General features: G+C 45.6%; 1 protein-coding gene across 6 annotated transcripts in view; it reads right to left on the bottom strand.

Moving 5' to 3' along the window:
- Positions 1-2,223: 2,223 nt before the first annotated feature.
- The window catches only part of kmt2d (lysine (K)-specific methyltransferase 2D), a 44,692-nt gene continuing 19,661 nt past the window's right edge, over positions 2,224-27,254 (bottom strand). For 5 of the 6 annotated variants that reach the window (XM_080764259.1, XM_080764262.1, XM_080764261.1 and 2 more), the window contains exons 31-55: positions 26,760-26,814; positions 24,995-26,622; positions 24,735-24,902; positions 24,501-24,640; positions 21,314-23,010; positions 19,480-19,600; positions 19,269-19,353; positions 19,096-19,162; positions 18,765-18,997; positions 14,550-17,609; positions 14,297-14,446; positions 13,876-14,040; positions 13,358-13,505; positions 13,086-13,155; positions 12,823-12,995; positions 12,108-12,235; positions 11,184-11,316; positions 10,940-11,061; positions 9,427-10,807; positions 9,196-9,332; positions 8,404-8,534; positions 7,144-7,429; positions 6,582-6,655; positions 6,384-6,492; positions 2,224-5,509 (exon numbers count right to left, since the gene is read on the bottom strand). In XM_080764259.1, coding sequence (XP_080620385.1) covers positions 5,417-5,509; positions 6,384-6,492; positions 6,582-6,655; positions 7,144-7,429; positions 8,404-8,534; positions 9,196-9,332; positions 9,427-10,807; positions 10,940-11,061; positions 11,184-11,316; positions 12,108-12,235; positions 12,823-12,995; positions 13,086-13,155; positions 13,358-13,505; positions 13,876-14,040; positions 14,297-14,446; positions 14,550-17,609; positions 18,765-18,997; positions 19,096-19,162; positions 19,269-19,353; positions 19,480-19,600; positions 21,314-23,010; positions 24,501-24,640; positions 24,735-24,902; positions 24,995-26,622; positions 26,760-26,814 — 10,554 coding nt within the window. In that variant the 3' untranslated portion in view covers positions 2,224-5,416. The remainder of the gene's footprint in view (positions 5,510-6,383; positions 6,493-6,581; positions 6,656-7,143; positions 7,430-8,403; positions 8,535-9,195; positions 9,333-9,426; positions 10,808-10,939; positions 11,062-11,183; positions 11,317-12,107; positions 12,236-12,822; positions 12,996-13,085; positions 13,156-13,357; positions 13,506-13,875; positions 14,041-14,296; positions 14,447-14,549; positions 17,610-18,764; positions 18,998-19,095; positions 19,163-19,268; positions 19,354-19,479; positions 19,601-21,313; positions 23,011-24,500; positions 24,641-24,734; positions 24,903-24,994; positions 26,623-26,759; positions 26,815-27,254) is intronic. The other variant, XM_080764264.1, reaches the window with a different exon arrangement.

The following is a 27,254-nucleotide window of genomic DNA, read 5'->3' as shown; positions in this document are numbered from 1 at the left end:
TTGGTGGCTTTGTCCCTTTCATTTGTTGTCCTGCCAGATTCTGTTGAAGTAGTATTAAGTGGTCTCTTCAGATGTTGGTTGTCTCTGGGGCAAAGGCTTTATGATGGGAGTAACCCATAGAACCCAGTGTCTATTGGGGGGCCAAAACAGAAATGGTTATTGTAAAAAAAGGGGGGAAAAGAAAAACGTGCCACATTCAGGGCCAGTAATTACATTGGATGTCTTTATGGTAACGGAGCAAGATGGTCCACAAATAGGGCCCTTGTAATTGGACAGTAAAATAAGAAACGCATGCTCATTACCATGGCCTAAAGTAAACGGATACACACACACAAACGGAGAGTGTTGGTGTTACTGTTCAGAGTGGACACCAACCAACCCGTTTTTTATTTTTAGCATTAGCCTAATTATTAAATAAGCTATAGCTTATTTAATAATTAGCTTAGCTACACGACTCGGTGCGGTGGCATCAAGCAAAAACCATAATAATAATAGCCTATGGCTGCCTATTATATCAAGAACCAACCATGTTATTGTAAATATAGGAATTAAGACGGCATGTGAGAAACATGTAGCCTACAAATAACCCTTTATGCGTGATTTAATTTATCCTTTCTCAACCTGCACTTATTTTCTCTTAAATGTTACCTTTTTGTACTGTTTTTATTTTGCGAATAAATTAAACTATAACAAGCAGAGAAACTCACCTCTTGACGCTGAAAGGGGTAGTGGCAAGATGACAGGTGTTGTGTATTAGTGCGCATAATTAGACCTCCGCCGGAGGAAGTATAGTCCTTGTTTACCACGTGTCGTTGGCCTACTACAGTGTATAATGTATTTGAAATATGATTCCTGGTATGTGTATGCTTGTAGGACTATTGTATGAAAACACGTTTCAATAGGATTTCAATAACATTATGATAGAGGTGACACTGAAAGAAATAATTAGGATAATTAGAAGTCCCAATAGAATAGGCCTATGGCTACTATAGAATTATATTGGAAATTTGGAAAACCCCAATAGGAATTAGGATTCTAATACGATTTTCTAAATCCTATAGGATTCTTATAGGAATTTCATATAGAAATTCTATTGGAACGTTTTAAAATGTTCATAATCCTATAGGATAGGATTCTAATAGGATTTTCGAAATCCTATAAGATCCTATTAGAAATATTTTTTCCCCACTATAGGCTACTCAGTTATATTGTGTGGTCTTCAGTGAAAGATTAGAGCCAGGCAGAAATTGAGGGGAAAACACTCATCCTTTTTTGAACCAAGAGACTTTTCAGCTTGAGCTTTCATGTCAGGGACCCCCAAATTGACACTAATTAGCCTGTGGACCCCCATTTGAAAATAATACGACAGGGACCCCCATAAGAGAGGATTTTTACAGCCCTAGCAGTGATTCCAACCTGTTCACTGAAGTATTTAAAGTGGAGTTTGCATGCAGAATGACGATCTGTATAGTGGCGAGTCGCTATCCTTTGAGTTCTGACAAACTTGGAAAAAATGCTCATGCTTGGTTTTGAACAAAGAACCTTTTTTTTACAAAGAACTGGTTTACAAAGCACTGACCTATTATCTATTATCTCGAGGCCCACAAAAGCATGCAAGGTATTTGTTAAATTGTTATACAACCAATTACTTAGTAGGCCTATCTAGATAAGTGTGAAAATGTTCCAAACTTCCAAAAGATACATTTTTAACCACTCTTTACAGCAAAGCATCTTTTAACCCATTCTGACCTGAGATCAGATTCATACGAGGTTTCCACTGGACACACACTGGTCTGATTAACCCATTCTGACCTGAGATCAGATTCTAAAAATGTCAGTCGTTCTTCGATTCTTCAAAAAATAGCAGACCTACAAGCTCGTAGCGCGCCACTCGGTGGCGCGCTATGAGCTTGTAGATCTGCTATTTTTCAATAGCTAAAGCATAACATGATGCTAACACCAAAATGGGTGCCAGGTCAGAATGGGTTAAAGACTAACATCCATAATAACACAGGAAAAAGGTAAAATACCACAATGTAGGAATACTCTTTCTACTAATTACTTATTATAGCCTCATAGAATTATAATTATGTATGTTTAGTTTTTGTGAAATCTGGCCAGCGAGAGGTCATTTGTAACCCGAGGCTGTTGGACTTCAGGCATCAATGAAAAAAGAAAAATAGCATTATATTTAAAATGCATTTTATTTTCCTTTACAAGAAATAAAAGCAGACAAAGAAATAAGATGATGGGTAGGGGGAGGGGAAAAGCTGTATATAAAGAGATGCAACCTCTGGCGTCATCAAAAAAATATGTACAATTCAAAATAACATCCATACAAAACATGCCACATACAATAAAAATTATCATTATATTTATTCATATTCCCTAAAAGTATCTCTGCTGTACAGAATGCAACATCTTTTTAAAAAGTAGGTTAGGTTAAAAAAAAAAAAAGAAAAAAAAAAACTTCAACTTGAGCAAACTCTTTATTAAATTATAAGATATGCAGAGAACTTAAATTAAGATCCAAAGAAGTTAAAAATTATTCAGGCTAAAATCCAGTGAGCGGCAAAATGTCGTGTCATGGTCTTCCCTTGCAATATAAACATACCAAAAAATATATATATATACTGTATATCACTGCCTCGGACACTTGATCAATGTCTACCACTTTAGAGAAGAACTCCATTATATACTACAAGAGTGCAATCCATTCTCAGGTAAGCATGGGATTAACTTTGAGTATTACATCATAACGTACATTAGGCCAAGTAACCATTTCACAAGGTATACCAACACATTCACTTCTATTGGGAAGATTTTAAAAGAAAAAGGAGCAAAAAAACACTAATCAGAACAGTATCATCCTAAGGGAATTCAAGATTTTCCATTCAAACTGTATATCAATCCAATTGCGATGAATTAAGGGACATATTTTGGTACTCAACAAGCAGTAGCATAAATAAAAATGGGGGGAAAAAACACATGAACAATATTACATAAATACACAAATACTATGCACCTTTGTACTGCTGCTGCTTTACGCCATAAGTGACTTTCATATCTAATAACCATGACTTTCCACACAGATCCTTTCTTAATGTTGTCGTTTATCTTGGCTTCCCGTCCCAAGCTTTTGGAGAAGACCAGACATTTTCAAATACCCATTTTGTTTTGTTTTTTAATTAACAAACTGTCTTTGAAAGCTTATAGCAAAAAACACTAATAGAAAAACAGGTAAATGCAAAAACACTCTGGTTCATATACATATCAAGATATTAGTTTGCCATTTTACATATATTTATATATATACAGCTTCATCTTTATGATAAAATGATATCCAGTGGTTGAATTGTCTCAATTTTATTTCTCTACATTTTTTTACTTTGATTAAAAAGGGGTTGGATAAAGAGTTTGCTGTCCCCCCGCCCCCCCCCCTAATGTGTATATATATTTATATACAGTTTGTACACTTTTGCATTTTTTATCATGTGAGGTCTTAGGTTAGAAGGAAGAGGAAACAAAGTAATAAGGGAAGGTGGAGTCTTAGTAAAGCTCCCTTCTTAAAAGATTTACTTTGTCATTCATCTTTCCGAGAAATGAAAACAAATGCCCTTATCTTTACAAAAAGAAACCAACAAAAAACAACAACCCAAGTCTTCCCCTGCCACTGGTTCAGCCTCAAGAAGACGGTACCAACCACTAGAAAAAGAAAAAAAAAACACACTAAGAGGGAAGCAGATACACTGTAGGCTGTACTCGCGGCAGAGAAAGACTCATTACAGTAAAGTTTAAACAGTCCATTACATGGTTTAGAAGATGACATGATTCAGGGTTCAAGGTTGAGAGAAGATTGAGATGTAGGCATGAAAAGCATTAAAAAGGGATAGTAGTCGGGCATCCACCGGCTAGTTTTAATCAACTGTGACCTGAACACGTGACAATGAAGCATACTTTTCCTTCAAGCGGTTGGTTGGACTTTGATAGTCTTTCCAAGACTACAGTATCCATCTGTGATCCTAAAGCTGTGGAAGCTATCACCCACATTAGTCTGTTGTAAGCGATCATAGAAAGAGGTGGATGCTATTGTGCTTTCACACACACCAAGATGAAGCATGATTTCTAAATTCATAAATATAAATGAGAAACAAAAACAAAAAAGCTAACATGAAATTCTAAGATGATCTGATGGCATTACAGGACTCCTGTTAAGCTTCTGATTGTGATCTTAATGCAATATCTTATCAAAACTGTCATATATTTCCTCTGTATAAATAACTTGTGAGTAATAATAATAATAATTATTATGTTGGCTCATTATTGTAAATCATCATCAGCATAGAGTAGATAGAGCAAACCTGCTGCTAAAGTTTCCCTGCTTGTCCGAGAAGGCTAAGGAGTGATTTATGCTTCTGCAACAAAGTGTAGTGTGGCATATCGCTTGACAAAAACATATTTTCAGCTGAAAAAGTGCCAACGGTGATGCGTTTTCAGTTATGAAAACATTTTTGTTGCACAATAAATCACAAAACATTGTCATTGATGCATAAATCAGGCTTAAGCCCTGTAAAAACACCCCCTTCCCTCCCCTCCCTCCCCATGTTCCACAGTAGCAGTTAACAGTTTTTGTACAAAGCAGTCACTTCCCACTAAATCAATGAGGTAGACTGGGTCCAACTAAACCCACCTTTAGACTCCAGACACTCATAAAAACACCTGGCGCCTCTGGAGCCAGAGGTCAATAGCATCTGAACTTATATCATACATCTTAACCATCGATCATACATAGTTCTATGCAGAGCCACATCAGGATTGTCTAGCGAGCCGATATCCGTGTTGTCTTCATTGATGACTTTAAGGGAAAGTGTCTCTTTTTTCCTGGGAGGTAAGGGAGGAAGGGAGGTAGGGGTGTAGGAGAAGAAGTAGGTCCGACTTAAAACATAAAAATGCATTAGTTCACTTCTTAAAATGGCTTTTGATTTTCTCAAAGTACTGATATTGGAAAGAAGAAAGGAGGATCAGGTTCTTTTGGTAGATGAGCATTGTTTCCAGCCATAGTAAGTTTATTGAGAGGGTGCAGTAGAGAAGAGGGTTGCTTTTGGCAGAGGAAAGAGTAATCCACTAGTCCAAAGAGAAAAAGATTGTCCCACCATTAGGCTGCTGTTAGTGGAGGTGGTTGGTTGCTTTTTTTTCTTCTTTTAAATCTGTTAATGCTCTTTCAAACCTTTGGCTGCAGGTGTGAACGCTATATATAGTCTTTCATAGATGCGAAGAGGCGTGTCTCCCTCCGTGTATTTCAGAACAGCTTATGCACTGGGTAAGTACTAGGATTCAAAAAAAGGCTTTGGCGCAGGAGTGTTCTGGCACCAATGAGAAGGGAAGTCTCTTTTTTTTTCTCTCGTTTTCTTTCCTGTTAATTCATCCACTTTCGGCAATTCCAGGCTCCACAATGGCAAGGGATCTTGTGCTGATCGTCCTCAAAGTCGAACTGATAGTCGTATGTCAGCTGAAACAAGCAGATGGAAATTATGAAGACTGCCGCCTAACAATTATTGAAAAACATCAAAATGATTGCAAAATTAATTTATTAGGGTCGTCGACCATAGCCAAAAGTTATACTAAAATATTCTGAACACAAACATTTAAAATGATATCCGTTTGTTTATAGTTAAATGTGTAACTACATTCAAGCAACCTCAGGCTGTAGTGTTTCTTTGTATAAAAGCCTCTTGTGTTACAGGTAGCAACCTCATGCAAAATAGTGGAGTGGAGACATGGCTGTTTGAATGGAGTGACTCCAGACATCTGGCCACTCATTTGGGTGCATGTTTATGAGAAGTGCCCTCCTTTTGTTCTTTGTGGAAAGGTGGGCCATCTGTAGCTTGTCCTTGACTTCAAGTTTTCAACTAAAATATGAGATTTGGTTTTAGTTATGCAGAAGTTCAAACGAACAGACGCGCTATTACGAGGTCCTGTATTTTGTCTTTATCCGTTCCACATTTGAATGTCAATCTTCACATTGAAATTACTTCCTTTTCCTCCCTAATGGGTTGAATTTGAATGGTGTTCAAATATTAAACCATTATTTGACAGCTCTATTGTACATGAGAGTTCACACTGTCTGGTTTCTTTCTTTTCTTTTTCCAATTATGTTTTACCGTATTCTTCCAATTTAGTGTTTGTGCCAATTCCTAATCCCCCATGTAGTCCCGGTCCCTACTGGTTGGTCATGGGAGGCCGTAGTAGACAGCCATATGTCTCATCTGATACACGTCAAATCGCTTCTTGGGAGGATTCGAACCCCAGTCGCCACAGTGTTGGGTAGGAAGTTTACCCCTGTGGAGGATGCCCCATGCTGTCCGAGTTTCTACAGCACTCACCTCTTCTCCCTTTGGGATCCTGCGACTTGAGATGATGATAATTTTGTCCTCTTTGTCAAATGTTACAACCTCTGCAACACAGTTCGGGGCACAGGAGTGGTTGACATATCTGTGGCAAAAAAAAGAAAATTAAGTTAATGGTGAATAAGACGAGGACAAGCACATCAAATTAGAGATAGATCAAGCAGTAACACGCACCGAGCTGGGCCGCCTGTCAAAGTGGCATCGATCACTTGCTCGTTGTTGATACGGAACATGTAGATCCCACGGTTCTATGGCAGGAGAAGTGAAGAAAAAACGGAAACGAATAAGACTCGCATATTATTATTCATGGAAGACAACTTTGTTTTACGTGGATATTAATTGTATAGATTAAAAGTTTTTGGTATTGAACATTGAAGATAACATGAATAAATACTTAATTTCTGTTTGATTTGTCTTTTAGGCTACATAATAAAAGATAATTGCACAGGGCAATAATTGCAATTAGCCCATTCTGTACGGGAACCCGTTTTGGTGTAAGCATCATGTTATGCTTTAGCTATTGAAAAATAGCAGATCTACAAGCTCATAGCGCGCCACCGAGTGGCGCGCTACGAGCTTGTAGGTCTGCTATTTTTGAAAAATCGAAGAACGACTGACATTTTTTAGAATCTGATCTCAGGTCAGAATGGGTTAATCAGACCAGTGTGTGTCCAGTGGAAACCTCGTATGAATCTGATCTCAGGTCAGAATGGGATAATTGTGACCGTCAGCATACCGACTCCTCGTAGATCTTCTCCCGGCGGTTGGCCACCTCGTTGCGGATGACGGTGCCGATGTACTCGATGACCATGGTGTGCTTCTCCAGGTCCTTGGCGGCGTACAGACCCAGGCCCTGGATGCGGGAGCGCGCCAGGTACACGTTGGTCTTCCACTCGGTCTTCAGCCGCCGGTACTGGGAGGACTTGGAGTGGACGAACTGCTTGCTGTAGGGCGTGTTGATCTCCCCGGTGAAGGTGCTCTGGTAGGCCTTGGACATGCTGGTGCTGTTGAGAGTGTGGGGCCTGTGGAGGCAGAGACGAGATGAGAATACAAGTAGGGCTGTGGCGGTTACACATTTTAGATTCTACATTGTACAATTTACAATTTAGGTATTTAGCAGACGCTCTTGATCCAGAGCGACTTACATTTAAGCAAAAACAAAAGCATGTCATACATCACATAATATAAAAAGTAGTTATCATGAATCATGTATAAACTAAGAACGTAACAGTGGAGTATCTATGTCAACTATACATACTATACTATATTATATATTATACAATATACATGTGTACTATAAAGTGCTATGACTACATAAAATGCAATTCTAGTGCTGTCTACGTAACAAGCTATAAGTCTGTCTAAAATACTATCTAATTTGACATAAAATGCTATCTAAGGGGCTAGGCTAGGGCAAGTGCTACGGGCCATGGTGGAGTCTGAAGAGGTGGGTTTTCAGACTACGGCGGAAGATTGGGAGTGAGGCTGCAGTTGTACTGTGATGGGAAGTGCATTCCATAGTTTTGGAGCCAGAAGGGAGAAGAGTTTGGGACGTGTGGAGCGGTGTCCCGGCGTTTTTAGTGAAGGTACCTCCAGCTTCCCTGCATTGGCTGATCTGAGTGCGCGGGAGGGTTTGTAGGGTACGATCATACTTGTGAGATATGGGGGAGCCATGCCTTTGTTTGCTTTGAATGCCAGCATCAGAGTTTTGTATTCTGTGCGGACAGCGACCGGGAGCCAATGGAGGGAGCGGAGAATTGTAGATCAACTATTGTAGATCAACTACTTTAGATTCTACAAGTTTACAACACGTCACAAATATGACGTGTTGTAAGGATCCGGATCCGATTGCAGATTATGCAAAAATAATTGCAATCTCAAATAATTGTGATTAGGCGGTTATGTAATATTTGTGACATGCCTAAATACAGGTCTTAAGTGGGGTCATTTACTTTGAAGCATTGTGTGCCACACCACGTCAGGATGTTGTTCTCACCTCTTGCAGTGCGTGAGGACCCGGGGTTCCGAGCGGGCAGACCCAGAGGGGTTGATCATGAGAGGGAGCTCCATCAGAGGGTGGCGGCCGTAGCGGAACTGGTAGTTCTGGCAATTCTCTACTCCAGGCAACTAAACACACAAACACATATATGAGTTTTATATACAGTACGTGCATTTTGTCTCCGTTAGGACTCGGGAGGAAAACCCACGTCTAAAAATGTTGCTGTTCAGGATTCAAATTCAAGCATCAAAAGTAAATCATGCACTTGATAGTTTTCTTGTACTAGGAATGGTCGGGGAAGGGTCAGTAATTGTTCAGTTAGTAAATGTATTTATATATTTATAACTTGCATTTTACAACTGTATGTAAATTAAATGTCAAAAGCAAATAAAAGATAATAATATAAAAAAAAGCATCAAAAGTATAGAAGATCTACAAGCTTGCAGAACTTTTACTTTTGTGTGACACTGTAGTATGATCAAGTAGGGCGTTAATTTACAAAAAATGTTAGAATATAGAGTTAAGTGGTGACAGTAACAATATGTATATTCATTCATCTTTCAGTCAACCAAACATTGCCTTCAGTGGTCACAAGAATAATAGTAATCAAATAATGTGAACGGACGGACGGAAGGATGGACGACGTGATGACTACATTTCAGGTAGAGGCCCTAAAACCTTATTATTGATGGGCTAAGATTAAGTTAAATTGTATTCGTATATTATACTTAACTATTCTTATTACAGAAGGGAAATAACTGTACCAGCGCTTTGCTCTCAAATTCTTACCGACTCAGTGATGCGCATAACAGCGTGGATGGTGAGGCCATACATCTCTTCTCCCTTGACGTGGTCAGTGAACAACTTCAACATGCCGTTATCGTCCCGAAGTTTAGCCACCTCCTGGACCACCCGGTCCCAGATGCCTGAGGAGAAAACAACACAGGACAGGGTTAGACGCTGGCCGTCACACCTTCTCTGATGAACACGGATGAGTGGGGACAGTTCTACTGGACGTACCCTCTGGGCTGTTGTCACGGTAGTGCAAGTCCTCCATGCCATGCTCCAGCACTCGCACCTCGAACAGAGGCTGAGTATCGGTCTCGTTGATGCGACAGCGGTATCGACATCGCTTGTTGGGCACGCGCGTACTCCAGTAGATGCGAGTGGCCTCGTAACCCACAGGAAAGATGGCGGTGGAGGAATGGAAGTTGGCCATTTGGGACGGCAGAAGTTGGCCAATAGCGTGGAAGATGAGGCCACCCACGCGGAACAAGTGGATGCGGTCACCTCGCTGTAAGATGCTGGCGATCTGCTTGACCTCATCACGCTCGATGTAAACACGGCGGAAAACTGCAAAAGTACTAAGCTCCTCATCAGTACTGGCCTTCAACTTGTGCTGGGTGCACAACATGGTCTTGTCCTTGAAGAACATGCAGCGCGCCCGGATGGCGCAGGCAAAGTGGTAGACGTTGGGACAGCGCAACCTGTTGCAGCTATTGGTCGCACCCGTTTTCTGACAGTAGGCGCATCGGGTACGCAAGCCACGACGCAGAGCCACCTCGACGTTAATGAGGGCGCCACCCTGCGTCTCATACACCTCGGTGGACCACAGGGCACAGTTGAGGTGCACCCAAAGGTCCACGTCTATGTTGAGCAGACGAGCTGGCCCATCGGTCGCTCCATCACCCTCCTCATGACAGAAGCAACACTTCCGTTTGTCTCGCGGCAGCTTGTCTGGCCGAAGAGCGATGCGCAGGCGCTCCATTAGCTCCGACACCTCGCGGCTGTTCTCCTTCTTGGAACCACCCCTGCGGATAGTGATGACAATCTGAAGGCGCTTCCAGCGAATCCCCTTCCACTTCTTCACTTTGGGCTGCACCACAAACTCATCTGGAGAATGGGGCCTGCGCTGCTTGATGGCTTTAGGGGACACCTCCATTGTGGTTGGGGAATCCTTGGGTGGGAGGGCTGGCTCGGTTGCAGAGTCGTCTTCCGTTGCAGCAGGGGTTAAAGCATCTTCACTAGGAGCAGTAGGATCAAGAGCTGTGGAGGCAGCAGCGACTGGATCCGTATCCGTGTTTGTTTCTGGAGCAGCTGCAGCAGGTTCCGTGGTATCTGTTGGTTCAGCATCAACAGGAGTAGTAATAGCTTCCTGCTCAGGTTCAGTCTTGATCTGAACTGAGGGACTGGAGGGAGAAGGCGAGGGAGAAGCTGGCTTGGTGGGATTTTCAGCTTCGCTAGTGGGAGCTGGGGCAGACGGCGAAGGAGGGGGTGGAGGAGAGGGCGAAGGAGGTGGAGATTCCTCTATGGGGATAATTGGAAGGTGGCGCACATCCAAGTCGCTCACATTGGTGGTGTAACAGTGCTGTACCGGTTTGTCCTCTTGCTCAGAAAGTTCCTGAGAAAAATTAAGTACCAGTATATGAGAGTCCACAAAATGAGTGTCATACAAGATGCTAGTCTCAGAGCACCTTTGATCATAAGGAATTATATGGACCTTTGAGTTCGGCAAAGTTATGCAATGACTGACCTGTTTGATGAGTGAGAGAATATCGACCTGTTTCTTCAAAGTGCAGCCTGGAAGGGACACATCGAACTGCCTCAGCCATTCATCCTGACTCTGTGAAGCACCGTCCTTTACACAAAGCGCCCCTGGGAAAATAATAAAACACCATGTCACCATCAGGACACCGTTATTCACTGAATCTATCGTCGTGCCTTAATAACATCCGAGTCCTAGAAATACATGGGTCTGCATCACGTTATACAAATACCTGGCTGTTCAGGGCCCTTTCCTGGCATGGCAGTGCCAGGTGTGCCAGGGCTGGGAGGGAAGGTCACCTCATAGGAACCTGGCATCCGTATGTGAAGTAGCTGGGCCATCGCCACCATGACATGGTTCAGATTCTGAACAAGGAATAAGAGAGAGAAGTTAATGTTAAGAGTTATCCTTATGCGAGAGGGAGCACCAACAACGATCTGGTAACACCCACCTATAGAACAAACATGGGTAAATTATCTTTCTACAGCACAGCCAGCAAAGTGTGGAATGCCCTGACACCATCCCTTAAAAATGTGGATCACTGGCTTCCATCAAAACAGGCCTAAAAGATCCATGTTTCAGTAGGCCAAAGGGGGAAGTAAATCTCACTTCTCCCATAGAAAGGTGATGGCATTCACTGCCTGTTTACATAGTGTACGACTGTACCCGACTGTACCTTTGCTGCTGCAGATGACAGTGTGAAGGTGACTGACACCTCGTTGTTCTTGTTCACTGTACCTTTGCTGCTGCAGATGACAGTGTGAAGGTGACTGACACCTCATTGTTCTGTACCTTTGCTGCTGCAGATGACAGTGTGAAGGTGACTGACACCTCGTTGTTCTTGTTCACTGTACCTTTGCTGCTGCAGATGACAGTGTGAAGGTGACTGACACCTCGTTGTTCTTGTTCACTGTACCTTTGCTGCTGCAGATGACAGTGTGAAGGTGACTGACACCTCGTTGTTCTTGTTCACTGTACCTTTGCTGCTGCAGATGACAGTGTGAAGGTGACTGACACCTCGTTGTTCTTGTTCACTGTACCTTTGCTGCTGCAGATGACAGTGTGAAGGTGACTGACACCTCATTGTTCTGTACCTTTGCTGCTGCAGATGACAGTGTGAAGGTGACTGACACCTCGTTGTTCTTGTTCACTGTACCTTTGCTGCTGCAGATGACAGTGTGAAGGTGACTGACACCTCGTTGTTCTTGGCCTTGTCCCAGTGGTTGGATGTGGAGACCATCTTGTTGCCATCAGCTGCTTCTAGCGGTTTGTTCTCTGGAAATGCTAAACGGAAGGAAAGCAATGTTACATCCTTCAGGCTTGCAACGGTAAATGGCCAGATGTAGTTCTAAAAAGCATGTGATGATCAGGAGACATTATTGTAGGAAGGATTGTGTACATGATTATTAGGGGGGGAAAGAGTAAAGAAGCTTCAATCTTGTAGGGAGAATATTCATTCTGTAAAATATTATTATTTATTATTAATATCATTATTTATTAATTGCATACCGGTAATTACATTTTTACTTAATTTGCTAATTCTGGGGCTGTGCTGTATGGACTTGGACATACCTGAATATTTATGCTATACAATATGAATTATTTAAAATTCCACAGACATCTTGTGTTGCGTTTACACTTTACAGTGAACTTCACCTGCCTGAATGTTTTATTTATCAACTTGGCAGTCAGCAACCGTTCGTGTCAACCCCTGATATCCCTTTGGCAAAAATCAGCTCATCTATAAGCTCACAATGCGTCGGGTTGCAACGTATTCTCAACAAACTGAATAGGGACACTAGAGTTCATGTGGTTAATTAATTTTTGTGGCTAGAACTATTCATTAAGACAGCCTGCTGTCAGCGTCCTACCTGGGATCGCAGATCGAGGTATGAGGGGGATGATGGGAGATATTGCTCTCTCCGTCTCCTCCTCTTTTGGTTCCCTAAGCCGAGGGAAACGTGGCGTCTCTTCACCTACGTTACTTTCAGGGGAGGAAGCTGGGATGATGCTTTCTGGGGCGTCCTCGTCATCACTCTCCATCCTGAAAGGAAGACGTTTGTGTGAGTTTGCTGCAACACTGCAGAGGGAAAGTGTCATCATACCATGGAAACACACAGGCTACATATTGTACCTGATGTCCTCATTCTGGTTATGCGGCGGGGTGGGGAGAGCTGCTAGAATGTCCACACTCTTCACCTCTTCTGCAACAGAAAAGACAAATTGGAGCACATTTAACAACATGAACATAACCATCCCTATTCTGTGTTGCTAGAAAAGGGAGAACGTCTGAGGAACATGGGCAAATATTCTGCAAAAAAATAGCAGATCTACAAGCTCACATCTCGTTGTGGTTTGAGTTTTCTTGCAGATAAGGAAGTTATAAGGAACAAGGAAAAGTCTTACCCATAGCATCCTCTGTAGTTTGGGTCTCTTTCTGGCCCCCAGACATGTCCTCCACAGTAGTAACGCCATTGAGCAGCTTGTGCTGCACCGAGGGTGGTGGTGTAGGGGGCAATGAAGATGGGGGAGTTGGTGGGTTGCTGAGGTTACTCTGTAAAGACAAGTAGCAGCATCAGTACCTCTGCAAATAGTACAACTATTAATAACAGGATCCAAAATGAAACATATTATTCAGTCTTGCAACTTGTGTAGTCCTCAAAAAAAAAAAGAAGGCATGTGACAATCAGGAGATTGTGTATATGATTTGGGAAAAACGGATTAAAGAAGCTTCAAGCTTGTAGGGAGAATATTCTGTAACATATTGACATATTTATTAATTACATAAAACCTTCTGTCAATTAGTCCTTCAGAATCCAGGATGTCCTTCATTTAAACAGCTAACCTTTTAAATGTCCCATACCTAATGTGTATTATACGTCGCTATATACACATCAGTAATTCAACAAAAGGCTTGTTACTACCTTAGTGAGCAGCTGGGAGTAATAGTCAGGGATGTTATCCAGCACGGCATTTCCAAAGGAGCCCTTCAACTGAGTCTTGCCATTGGCAGGGCTGCTGCCGAATGGGGCAAACAGGTCCAGACTGGCCGTTATCGATGGCTCCATCAGGGGCAGCAGAGAGAGGCCCTGCAGGGTTAAAGATCTTCAAATCAACCACTCAAACACAAACAAACGAGGGCTGCAACTAGCAATTATCTTCATAGCGATCATTCTATTCATTACTTTTTCCATTCATAAATCTCAATTAAGCTTTGTTGCACAATTGTGTCATGCAGCCATAGTGAAAATAGCACCTTTCATGACATGAAAATAGCAGAAAAGGCAATTTGATTAACTGTTGCACCCCTAAAACAAACAAGCAGGCAGACCGTAATGATCTGACCTGTTTCAGCTGTTTCACCAGGGCTTCAGCACTCTTTCCAACCTCTTCCTTCTTGTTCTTCTTGCGTGCATTGGGCCCTCGGTCCCCAGCAGGCTTATTGCTGCGCTTGGCCTTTGTTACGGGAGCTCTTTTCGTGATGGACTGCAGATCCTGTGAAGAGTCGAGAACATGGCTTATTATTAAGCATTCGCCGAACATTTCCCATCAACTTAATGAGTATAAATATTGAATGAATGCATGGACCAATACTTGCCTCCATATTGCGTGGGGTCCCTTGTAGTTTCTGCTCCAGCATGGCCAGTTTGCTGTTGATGTGGCCATTGATCTCATTGTGGATGCCTTCAGAGGGCCTCTGAGCGGCCAGCTGCAGGTTCTTAGTTCTCAAGAGTTTCTGGAGTAGCTGCTGGCCAGTCTCCGTTCTCGCACCTTGATGCCCAGCATCTACAAATCCAGTAGTAGGATTCACTAGCTCACCAGTGGCTTCTCTCTTTATAGCCCCGGGGTTAGCCTCACCTCCTCCTCCACCATCGCACTGCACTTCTCTTGGCTCTTGCTTGATGTTCTGCAGGGTTATTTTACACAGGTCCCCTTCTCTGGAACCAGGCTGTGGACGAGCGGCGTGGGCCCCGTGCTGTGGAGGCTGTCTCTGGGCATTGTCACATTGCTGCGGCCCATTGGGAGGAACTGGGGCCATATGAGAGATTTCATTTCCTGACATCTGAGGTTCTGCTTTCAGGCTTGGGTTATCAAGTGGACTCTTGGCCATTGGAGACCTGAGTGGGGATGCCCTGACTTGACTGTACGGGCTCCCGCATCCAGCTCCGCCATCGGCAACGGAAGGAGACGAGACATGCGTTGAATACGGTGTGCCCGGGGTGACTGGCCCCCTCGGAGAGCCAGAATGGGATGGAGACCCCTGCAAGCGGCTTGCTGCAGCTGCCATTTGGGCTTGCTGTTGTTGCTGGTTGGGCGTGGGTGGTCGTATCCCCATAGCCTGCACCATGGCATGGCGCTGAGGGTCGCCAGGAGAGTTGGGCAGCGGTTGGCGAGGTGAAATGGGCCTGACCATAGGTACTTGTCCTCTCATCATCTGCTGTTGCTGCATCATCCCCAATTGTAAATGCTGCTGTTGTTGTCCAGGTACCATCAATCCCTGCTGCATATGAGGAGCAACACCCGGTTGCTGTCCGATTATGCCGGGCTGTTGTGGAGAGCCCAATGCTCCCGGTTTCCCCATGGGACCATATGGCATCTGCTGCCCTTCCATGCCTGGCATCCGCTGTCCCACCTGTCCCGGAGCCATCTGAGGTCTCATCTGGCCCGGCTGTGCCTGGGCCATGGACATCCTCAGCATCTGGCCCTGTTGGAGTTGCCGCTGGGCAATCATGGCCTGGATGTGTTGGATCTGCTGGTTTGGGGGAAGGTTGCGGAGCTGGGGGTTCTGGGCGATGATAGCCTGGATGTTGATGGGGGTGCGGATCTGTCCGGATGGAACCCCAGGCCTCTGCAGGAGCATCCCTTGCTGCTGCTGCGCTCTCATCATGCCCATCATAGCCTGCTGCTTCTGTTGCTGAGCCATGAGGGCTTGCTGTTGTGGACTAGGATGGTTCATCATAACAGGCTGAGTCTGACCAAGGGGGTTCTGCCCCATGACACTCTGCATCTGGCCCATTCCTTCATGCTGTTGTTGTATGTTGGGCTCTTGTGATGGTTGCATAGCATTCTGACCAGATTGTTGTTGTTGCTGCTGCTGTTGCTGCTGCTGCTGAAGCTGATGCTGCTGCTGCAGCTGCTGTTGCTGCAGCTGCTGCTGTTGTACTAAGAATTCCATCTGCTGCCCTTCCTCCTTGACTTTGACCAGCCCAGTCTTGTCAGCGTTGAGGGAAATCTGCCTCTGGAGTTGAACTTGCTGTTGTTGCTGCTGATGTTGTGGTTGTACTTGGTTTCCAAGAAAACCTGCCTGTTGCTGAGGTACAGATTGAGCTTTTTGCTGTTGTTGTTGCTGGGCCATTAGGGCCTGATTAAGTTGCTGCTGCTGCTGTTGTTGCTGCTGTTGTTGTAACTGCTGTTGTTGTTGTTGTTGCTGCTGCAGTTGTTGCTGTTGTTGTTGTTGTCCCGTCTCATTCTGCTGATCTGTAGAGCCTGGTTGGCTCAACTGACTGGGTGTGGAGGGACCACTGTGTTGTAACGGCGTGGCAGGACCAGGACTGAGGATCCCTCCGTCTTTTGGGCCAGAGTTCTGAACATCCTGGGGAAAGCCCTGCTGCGAGCCCTCGTTAGCACCACCCTGTGGTTGCGGTGTGACTCTATTCCCTCCTGCTGCTGAAGGGGAGGAACTCATCTGAGGGGTAGAGGGTTGAGAGAGTGCCCCTTGCTCTTGGTTTGGTTGATTTATTAAGCCCTGTGTTGGTTGCTGTCTGTGCTGTGCCATCTGCTGCTGCTGTTGTAGCTGGAGTTTAGCAGCATTCTGCTGTTGTTGCTGCTGAGACAAAAGCATGCGCTGGGCCAGGATGTTCTGTTGTTGTGGCGTTAGCTGTGCCTGAGGTCCCCTGAGGCCAGGATGACCTGGAGATCCAACCAATCCCTGTTGTCCCAACAACATCTGAGGCCGCTGTTGCTGTTGAGGAGGCCCAATGGGTGGGTTCCCAATCATTCCGGGTTGACCTGCCATCATGCCCGGAAGCTGGTTCATGGGCTGGGCTCCGGGCTGACCAACTATGCCCTGGGACACCTGCATCATGCCCTGTTGATTGGGCTGGTTAGGCAGCATTCCCTGTATGTTTGGTTGCTGTTGGGCCATGAGTGGGTTGCCCATCATGCCAGGCTGTGGTTGAGTCATCATGCCAGGTTGTTGGCCTGGGTGTGGCATCGGTTGCTGACCCATCATCACCTGTTGCTGCTGCTGCTGCTGTTGGAGCTTGGCCATCTGCATCCTGTGTTGAAGCTGTCTTTCTTGGAGAAGCCTGGGGTCTGCTCCTTGCATTCCAGCCCCCTGTGGGAAAAACCCTGGAGGAGCGCCAGGAGGAACAGGGGCTCTGGCTCCCAGAGCTCCAGGGTGCTGGGGCTGGCCTCCTCCTCCCATGAAGGGCTGTCCTTGAGGCATCCTGACTGGCATTCCACCTTGTGGCAGTATGCCAGGGTGCTGGCCCATCATCGGAGCGCCCTGTTGGCCCATCATCTTGGAGAGCATGTGAGGCGGGCCCTGCTGCGTGGAGGGCCCTGGTGACAGGAGACCCGAGCCCTGTTGGTGCTGTTGCTGCTTGGTTCTGTACTCAGATATGAGGTTGGTGTGTTCCTTCTGCTGTTTACGCACCTAAAACACAACATGTGAAACGATGTTGAGAACATACGACATATGATTGTAAAATAAAGTTGATTATAGTAATACTTTCATTGTAATCTTTCCAAAAAAAATCATGTCTTATTTGCAGTTGACAATATTTCATTTTAACTTCAAGCTAGGCCTACTTATTTTTTTAAGAAAGTTGCATGCATGGTTTCTTGTCTGCTATTTTTATTTGCGAGTGCGCTTTGTCTGACTGATTATTATTTTTAAGTATCGTGCTGAGATTGCTGTAGTCTACTAAAATATTTGTTACTACTGATCTCCGGATTTTATAACGACACAATCAAATGTAATGTTGGAATTAACGGTTATGTTATTGATCCTTTCAATAAAAGGGCATATGAAAGTCAAAACTTCAAATTCATGGCTAAGCTATACAATGTCTCCGCCCACAGGATCTATGATGAACTGCAGCTTGCGGTTATGAAAGGGCAAAAGTTAAACACATTTAAACACATTTTTGAGGGGCAGCTATAGATTTTTGTCCTAACACAAACCTAAAATGTCATTGACAATGAATGGAGAATTTACGTCATATGTGTCAGTCTGAGCAAATCGGTATTTTTGTCCTAACAAAATTCCATTGACAATGAATGGAGAATTTGGCCTGGGCCATGACTCAGTGGTCCAGGCACCTTGGCTGGTAATCCAGTCTGGCAGTGTGCCGCGGGTTCGACTCCCGATCCCGACGGCCTTTACTGCATGTCTTCCCCCCATCTCTCTCCCCATTTCCTGTCAGCCTACTGTCTGTCCCACCATAACATATATAAAATAAAGGCAAAAGCCACAAAAACAAAAATTATTATATATTTTCTTTTAAAAAGAGAGAATTTACATCATATGTAGAATGTAGATGAGCAAATCAGTATTTTTTAAATTCCCAATTGACAATGAATGGAGAATTTACGCGATATGTAGACGAGCAAATTGGCTATTTCGGTCATACACATTCCCATTAACAAAGCAATAGACAATTTGAGAAAATAGACATGTTACGTCATGATGATAAGAGCGCCCCTCACTTCACACAGGTGTGATTTTTTGAAAGAAAAAACATTCAGAGCGTTGTTCAGAAACAACAAAGAAGCCTAAAGAATTGCACTGCGGTGCTTGCTTACATACCTGGTCCAGCTGTTTCTGGATCTTGCTCTGCTCTTCTGTAACCAGCTTGAGTTTCTCTGCGTCAGTCTCGGCAAACTCCCTCCCAGCTTTCTTAGCGGTCCTCTGCTTGGCACACAGTGCCTTGCGAGACTTGCGATGAGCTCCAATCTGTTCCTCTAAAAACTTCAATTGCATCTGGAGTAACTGCTGAGTGTGAAGAAGCCATTCCTCATACTGGTGCTGTTCAGCGTCATCTGAAGTGGAAGAGAGAGAACCAGTTTATGAGACATTTATAAAACAATATGGAGGAATCCATTCTGACAAATGAAGTCATATTTTGACTAAAACATACTGATGATTCCTTGCACAAACTGGGGCGGATTGGGCTTTGACAGCATTGGATCACTGGTTTCTCCCTCCTAGAAACACACACAGAAAATATACAACCAGCAACCACAAAATACATCCATGTTTCAGTAGGAGCAAAAACTGGCTTATATAATTAAAAAAAACAACAAAACATACTTTAGGTGGTCCAGATGCAAGCTGACTCTGTGCATCTGTTCCTGGGGCAGAGGCCAGTCTCTGGGCAAGAAGAGAAACTTGTTGCCTGGGAAAGAAAACAATTGAAATCAGAACAAACGGCTGTACTGGTATGGGGTTCTCGTGACCATATGAGGAGCACAAATCCAAAGTAAAAGTCATATAAATGAAAAAATAGACATAATACAAGTACCTGTTTATGCCTGGTGGGACACCCATTGGCTCCTGTGCCAACACTCTTTTGATACCCTTCAACGCTACCATCTTTGCCTTGGCAATGGGATCCATGTCATCAGTAACAAATTTGTCTAAATCTGCAATACATACAAAACACAACCATATTAGTATATATATTGTGGTGTCTCGATGGTAAATCACCGCCCAGGTAAGAATACCCCCGGAGGCCAGCAGAGGCAGAGAGACAGGAGAGGAACCCACCTACCACTGGGAGTGGTTTTGGAAGCCAGGTACATTCCCCGTCACCTGTTGGACCAGCTGGGATGCGCATCACAGGCATTCGCCCAAAACTGACACTACAAAACTGAGCTATCTCTGCCTCAGAGCAGATTACACTCCGGGGGGTGAGGTCGCAAGTCATTAGAGACTGCTAGGGCGGTGAGTCGAGAAACCACTAATTCACTGTCACTCTGTGCCACTGTGCTGAATTGTCATACTGACCCCTCTGTCTTATTCCCCCCCAGGCGTATACTGACAGCACACTAAATGCGCACTGGGAGCGCGCGTGTAACCTGTAAGCGTTGCAAGCAGGAGAACCAAGGAAGAGGAGGATAATCTGAATCATACGGAGTAGGGAAAGGGAGTGACAGGATCGCGACCCGAGTACACAGCCAGAGAGAAAGGCTGAGTAGCAATACAGAACTGCCGTTTATATATCGCTATCAGTGGATCCGACTGAAAGAAAGACACTGTGCATTATATTATATTGTCGTCTACTGGAAGAGAGACACTGTGCATTATATTATATTGCCGTCTACTGACAGAGACACTGTGCATTATATTATATTGCCGTCTGACAGAGAGACACTGTGCATTATATTATATTGCCGTCTACTGACAGAGACACTGTGCATTATATTATATTGCCGTCTACTGACAGAGACACTGTGCATTATATTATATTGTCGTCTACTGGAAGAGAGACACTGTGCATTATATTATATTGTCGTCTACTGGAAGAGAGACACTGTGCATTATATTATATTGCCGTCTGACAGAGAGACACTGTGCATTATATTATATTGTCGTCTACTGGAAGAGAGACACTGTGCATTATATTATATTGCCGTCTACTGACAGAGAGACACTGTGCATTATATTATATTGTCGTCTACTGGAAGAGAGACACTGTGCATTATATTATATTGCCGTCTACTGACAGAGAGACACTGTGCATTATATTATATTGTCGTCTACTGGAAGAGAGACACTGTGCATTATATTATATTGCCGTCTACTGACAGAGAGACACTGTGCATTATATTATATTGTCGTCTACTGGAAGAGAGACACTGTGCATTATATTATATTGCCGTCTACTGACAGAGAGACACTGCATTATATTATATTGCCGTCTACTGACAGAGAGACACTGTGCATTATATTATATTGCCGTCTACTGACAGAGAGACACTGTGCATTATATTATATTGCCGTCTACTGACAGAGAGACACTGTGCATTATATTATATCGCTGTTGAATTCGCCTATCTGCCGCAGAGTCCCGAGACAAGGTCCAGCGACTGACGGAAGAACCGCCCCACCTAGGGGTAGAGAGAGAGAACTGTCCATACAGGAGATACTGAGAAGAAACCCTATAACTGTCCCCTCTTCCTTTTCTAAATAAAACGCCTTGATATAGGCCAATTGTTGTCCGGACTCCTGGGTTCTCTGTGACAGTCACCACAATATAATGCCACTGATGGCAGTCTTTAACACAGTCTGTTAAAAGGATATTTTGCGATTTGTAATGACATTTTACCACATATAATCTTTCTAGTTGTGATTACCTTTATCAGGGAAGAAGTTGTTGGCCAGAGGGGGTTGTTTGAGCATCTGCTGTGGCTGCTGTTGATGATTGAGACCTGGATGGATCGCTCCTGGCTGCCCCATCCTCATCATTGCTTGCTGCTGAGCCATGGCCATGTGAGGTCCCATGAGCCTCTGCTGTTGCTGCAGCAGCATGTGTGGTGGTCGGGGTACCATCCCCGTCTGGCCCATCATGGCCTGGGGTGGTGGGCGGTGGTGCTGTTGCAGCATTATGTGAGCAGGTGCCTGTGGGGTAGGTTGCTGTCCTGGGATGCCATGCATATGAGCAGCCATGCCTTCCTGGTGGAGGGAGCTCAGCTGCTGTTGCTGCTGCTGCTGTTGTTGCTGTTGCTTCTGAAGCTCTTTCTTCTCGTGCTCCAGTAAATCCTGGATCAGAAGAGGTAACTCGCCATCTAAAGAGCTCTCAACCTTGGCCAGATCCACAGCAGGGGAGTGCTGGCCCCCGACATCAGGCAGATCATTCCCCATGTCTGAGTGATGAGTGGCCGGGGTGAAAGACAGGGGATCACCCTGGCCTGGCAAAGGATATTGAAGTCCTCCGAGCCGAACAGAACTGAGTGACGCAGACCCATTTTCTTTCTTGGGCGTTGTCGCACCAAGTAGCATGGACACAGCCTCGCCCATTTCATCCTTCACCGTGGTCTGTGGGGCCTCCAGCTTGATTTTGATGTTACCTATAGTCTCTGCAGAGGGCGGCTGTGAAGCAGCGGAGCCCCCAGTAGGGGCCGTGGTGAGCGACTTCTGTCCTGGTTCCACCTTGGGCTTAAATTCCACTTTGACACTTTCGGCTTCCACCAACCTGAGCTGGTCTGAGAACACGTCCTTGGGGTCTCCTTGGTCTAGTTCAGGGTCGGTGTAAGCTAGCAGGTCAAACTCGTCACTGTTGAGCAGGTCATCCAGGTGTGGGTCATTGGTCTCCAGATTGTCCAGGTTGCCCAGGTCATCATCTCCTTTGTCAGTGTCCAGGTCTAGGTTGCCCAGGTCATCCTCGTCTTCTACCCCTCCGTCTCCAGGGGCGTCGCCCAGTCCCTCCAGGTCAGTAGGTAGGTCATCACTGGGGTCCACTGAGCTTGTCTGGGCCTCAGCACTGGGTGGTGGAAGCTGCTGCTGTTGTTGCTGTTGAATGCTAGGAGTGTTGGCGCTGGCACTGGTGACCTGAGGCTGGACTTGTTGCTGTTGTTGTGAGGGGCCAGGAGCCTGCTGCTGCTGTGGCAGTAACATGGATAATCCACCAAGCTGTGAGTCATTAGATCCCTCTACTTGAGTGTCAACAGTCTGAGCTATGGGATGCTGCTGATGAGCGTAAGGTGCCGTCATGTCCTGCTGAGGGATATAGAGACGTGGTCTGGCCTGGGGCCCTCTGGGCATGAACTGGGGTCCCAGGGCCAATCTCTGGGAGTTGTGCCTCAATTCGATGAACTGTGGCGGGGGTCCCTGCCCCATGGCTTGCATGGCCTCTCCTCCTGAACCTGGCATCATGGTACGAGGGTTTGCCATGCCCTGTATTGCCTGCATGTTGACAGCAGGGTTCAGATGGTGCCTCGGGCCCATAGCCTCCATGCCCGGCTGTGGGAACCGCCGTGGACCATGGCCTTGCCACTGAGGAGGGAATGGAGCACGGCTATACATGTCCTGGGGATGTGTGGGCCCTGATGGTCTGTAAGAGAAATACATAAGGAAATGTGTAAAACATATATTACGGAGCACTTGAGGAATGCTCAAACAAGGTCTCAGGAATCAAACTAAGCAGCCAGTGACGTTCTTTTAAAGTTTGAAGCACCATCAGACTGGAGTAAGCAACCTATTTCACTATGATCAATTACCTCATTTCATATCTTCGAGACTTCTTTGCTTGCTTTTCTTAAATCCCCATGTCCTTGATTACTACATTATACAATTGAGAGTATTTGTTTTTCGTTCTCTCTTTTGATGACATGGGTAGCAGCTGTCGTGTGGTCTGGGATGGTGGGAGAGCCCTTATGTGTATGTTTATGGGATGTTCACTGGTGTGTGTGTGACTGTGTGTGTGTGTGTGTGTGTGTGTGTGTGTGTGTGTGTGTGTGTGTGTGTGTGTGTGTGTGTGTGTGTGTGTGTGTGTGTGTGTGTGTGTGTTAGATCTTTTCATTGACTCACTGTGTGTGTGTGTGTGTGTGTGTGTGTGTGTGTGTGTGTGTGTGTGTGTGTGTGTTGTGCCCGAGGACCCCGTTGAAAACAAGACGACGCATCTCAAGGGGTTTATCCTCTAATTAAAAGTTTGGGTCGGGAAAAGGATATAAAAGGAGCGCTAGCGGCACAGACACTATGCTGCTCCGTACACCAAACCGGATCAAAGTCATTTTGAAAATACATGTGAAAGGATCGAGTCTGACACGATTCCACGTCATCTACCACACATTGGAAGGCTTTGATTAAGCTAGATGGGTTTCAGTAGATGTCAAACTCTTTTCATAGAAGATATCATTTTACATGATGTAAAAGTATCTTGGGAAGAAATAACGAATGCAGTTACATCTGTCACTCGTCTTAGGAGAAGATTTGCTCAGTGTAAAGCCCGGTTCATGAGCAGAATTCCTATTGGCCAGATGAGCGGCCTGCGGACCTAGACCGGGGTGGTTCGTCGCAGATAGATAGCAGACACACGAATACAGTCACAGATCAGCCATTTATCTATGAAATGAGATACACTATAATATACTTTAGTACAATGATCTACGAATGGCAAAGTTCTGCAGACAGTCGACTGGACTCTCCATTCACTGTAGCCTACATTTCTGCTTGGAAATCTGTCAGCAACAGTCAAATCGCTTGAAATGTTTGGTTTGATTGCTTAATAATTGATTGAATACTTTATTCGACAGAAATGTGAAACAGCAGTCAAACACAGCAAACACAGCAGTCAAACACTCTAAAAGAATAGCCTTGCGGTCTCGTTTACATTCGGGTCCTAAGTATTAAATTCATAAAGATTTTTTTGTGTGTGTAGTATTGTGTGTTATGTCCATGTATTATGCCACCAAATGTATTTTCTGTTTTCATCACACAATACGTCCTTTTTTTTAATAAAAAATCTAATTTACACAAAGATTTAAAGGACAATGTGCTACATAAAACAGTATAACACAAGCCTCACTAATTGAACATGTTTACCGTAGTGCATTGGGATCCATCATCCCAGGGGCTCCTGGAGGTGGAGGACGAATGTGCTTGTCCTCCATGCCAACAACAGTCATCGGTATCTTGGTTGCCAGAGCAGCTTGGGCTGCAGCAGCAGCAGCAGCAATACGGTCCTAAAAGAGTAACCAATAGTCAAAGTTAATAAAGAGCAGTAAACATCAACTACACATGCTTAATGTTACGTTTGTCGCAACAACAAATGTGTACCTGTGGATAAGGTGGCGGTGCCCTATGGGCCTTGTCTTGTTGAAAGCCTGCTACTTCTGCTCCAGGCCAGCCAGGGGCGGCACTGATAGCAGCAGCAGCCTCCTTCTCTTGTCTCAGGGAGTTCCTTTGCATTTGTTGTCGAATTAAGAACTCCCTCAGTTTCTGACGCTGCAAGGTGAATGTAACATTCATTAGTGGCACTTCTTTAACCTGAATGACAATGGACTTTTCATAGATCTTCTGTGTATGAATTAACATACCTGTCTGTGCTTCTCCAATTCAGAGGGGCTGAGGCCCACTAAGGCGGGGTCCAGCACTGTTGACATGTCAGGCATTTCTTGAGTGCCTGGCATAGCTGGCTGATGAGATGCCTCTGGAGGGCGGACAGTTGTGGGGCCCTGTGCTCCAGCAGGCGGCAGCACCCTGGAGTTGAAGTTATCTGCCCCCATAGCCTGCTGTGCTTGTGGCTGAGGTTGCTGTAGCTGTAGCTGAGCCTGAGCCATCTGTGCTGGCTGCTGGGTCATTTGATAGCTGGGACTGCGACTGTATGAAGGATGAGCGGAGGGCTTCCCAGCAAGAGGATCACCCATTGGGTTGTTGGTGGGCGGAGCGGGGGGCGGTGGATTGTTGGGATGTGGTGAGCCTCTGTAACTGGGAGTTCCATCCGGGGCAGCAGAGGTGGGACGAGGTGGCTTATGGAGAGCAGCAAAAGGGTCTCTAGATTGTGGCCTCGAGGGCGGCTGCGCCGAGTAGGGGTCGGGAGACTGAAAACGAGGGGTAGCAGGAGACTGGACTGAGTAAGCGTCATTGGAGTGGCCGCCTGGGGTGAGAGGAGACTGACAGCTACTCTGTGACTGGGGGCTGGAGGGCACCCTGGAGCAGGGCTCTGGTTGGGTTATAGCGTGTCTCTGGGGAACAGGGGAGCTACTACCACCTGACTGAGGTCGCGGAGTGAGCGGTGGCTGGCCGTACGGGTCAGAGAACGGAGCGGAGGGAGACTGCCTATAACTCTCAGAAGGGTGGCCGGGGGAAGCTCCTGGATGAAGTGCCCCACCCTCCCCTTGGTGCATCCGTGGCGTCATAGGTGCCTTGAACAAACCGTCACCGGACTCTAGCATGCCAGCAGGGGAGCCAGCAGCTAGGTCAGGCCGTCCGACCGAAGAAGAGCGGGGAGAAGGTGCACTCATGTCGGCCCTGTACTGCCCCATACCACCAGGTGAGGAGGCCACCGCAGAAGGGGATGCGGCTGAGACATATTCTGGCCGTCCAATTCCTGACTGGCCTCTGAAAGGGTCTCCATAGTGGGTGCTGTGGGGTGGGGAGAATAGAGGCGATTCCCCATGCCCACCACCCCGTGACCGAGGGCTCTCTGGGGGTCCTAAGGACTCTTGAGAGCCTTGATGTGGCAGGTGACCCTGTTGCTGCTGCAGCTGAGATCTGAAGTAAGGGTCAACCTGCTGGGCCCGCCGAGGCGTTCCCGGGGTCCCTGGTTGCATGTCGAAAGGGCCGAGGCTGGCCGGACGTCCCTGAGGAGGACCCTGTGGGCCGGAAGGTGGATAACCTGAGGATGAGGCCTGCAAGGGACTGGCCCCGGCCTGGGAAAAGGCGTTACTTGGGTGTGACTGAGGATGGGGCGACTGAGGCGGGAGCTTGGCAAAGGGATCTGTCCGGATTTCAGCCGACCCCGGAGTCTTGACAGGACCGTCGGGGAAAAAGGCAGGAGAAGATCCTGAATCCGGGTGGAAGGGAAAGGGACTCTCTGCAGAGCTGGGTTGTGAAGGGGTGGACACGGATCCTGAAGGAGGAGGGATCTGGAGGTGAAGACTGGGCCGTTCTGTCTTCACCCGCCCTGGCTCCACCTTGATCGGCCTGCATACCTGACTCTCTGCTTGCTGTAAGAAGAGCAAAGATAGAAACAGCTCTAAGAAAAAGGATCAAAAGAACGGCCTGGATACAAACAATTCTACACGGTTCAGTGTAGAGTTTGTACAGTTCATTCTTCATAATGCAAGGTGAAGCTTCCACTTGCCTTCTGTGCCTTGTTGATCCGCTGAGCTGCTCGGTTATCTTTGGCCTTTTGCTAAACATGAAAAATCAACCATTAGACAAATATTTGCAGACGTTTCCCTTGAAGCTGCTGTGAAGTGGCGATCACTTAGAAATCAGGTATTATTTTTGTTAAAGTGGTGTGATACTCTTGTGTAGGCCACGATTATCCACTACAAATAGGCTATTTTCTGCTTGTATTGACTTCCACCTAGCCAGAGCACAAAACTTTAAATCAGTTGAAACTGTTTGAATTCCACCGACTTATTCCATATGAGTGTAAACCGAAAGAGAGGGCTGGTACTTCAGTACTACATTCAGTGTCCACGACAGACACACAGGCATGCGTGTCTGAATGTGGGGCATTCATTTAGTCAGAGAATAACTTTCTAACTTGACTAAGGATAGAGGTAATTAAAGGGGCCTGAATGAGCAGCAATTATTTTCCCCCATGGACAATTAAGGAAATATTGG

Source organism: Protomyctophum bolini (assembly GCF_963924005.1).
Source record: "Protomyctophum bolini genome assembly, chromosome: 5".
In the NCBI taxonomy this organism is placed as follows: domain Eukaryota; kingdom Metazoa; phylum Chordata; class Actinopteri; order Myctophiformes; family Myctophidae; genus Protomyctophum; species Protomyctophum bolini.
This window is presented reverse-complemented; position numbering and strand designations above follow the sequence as displayed.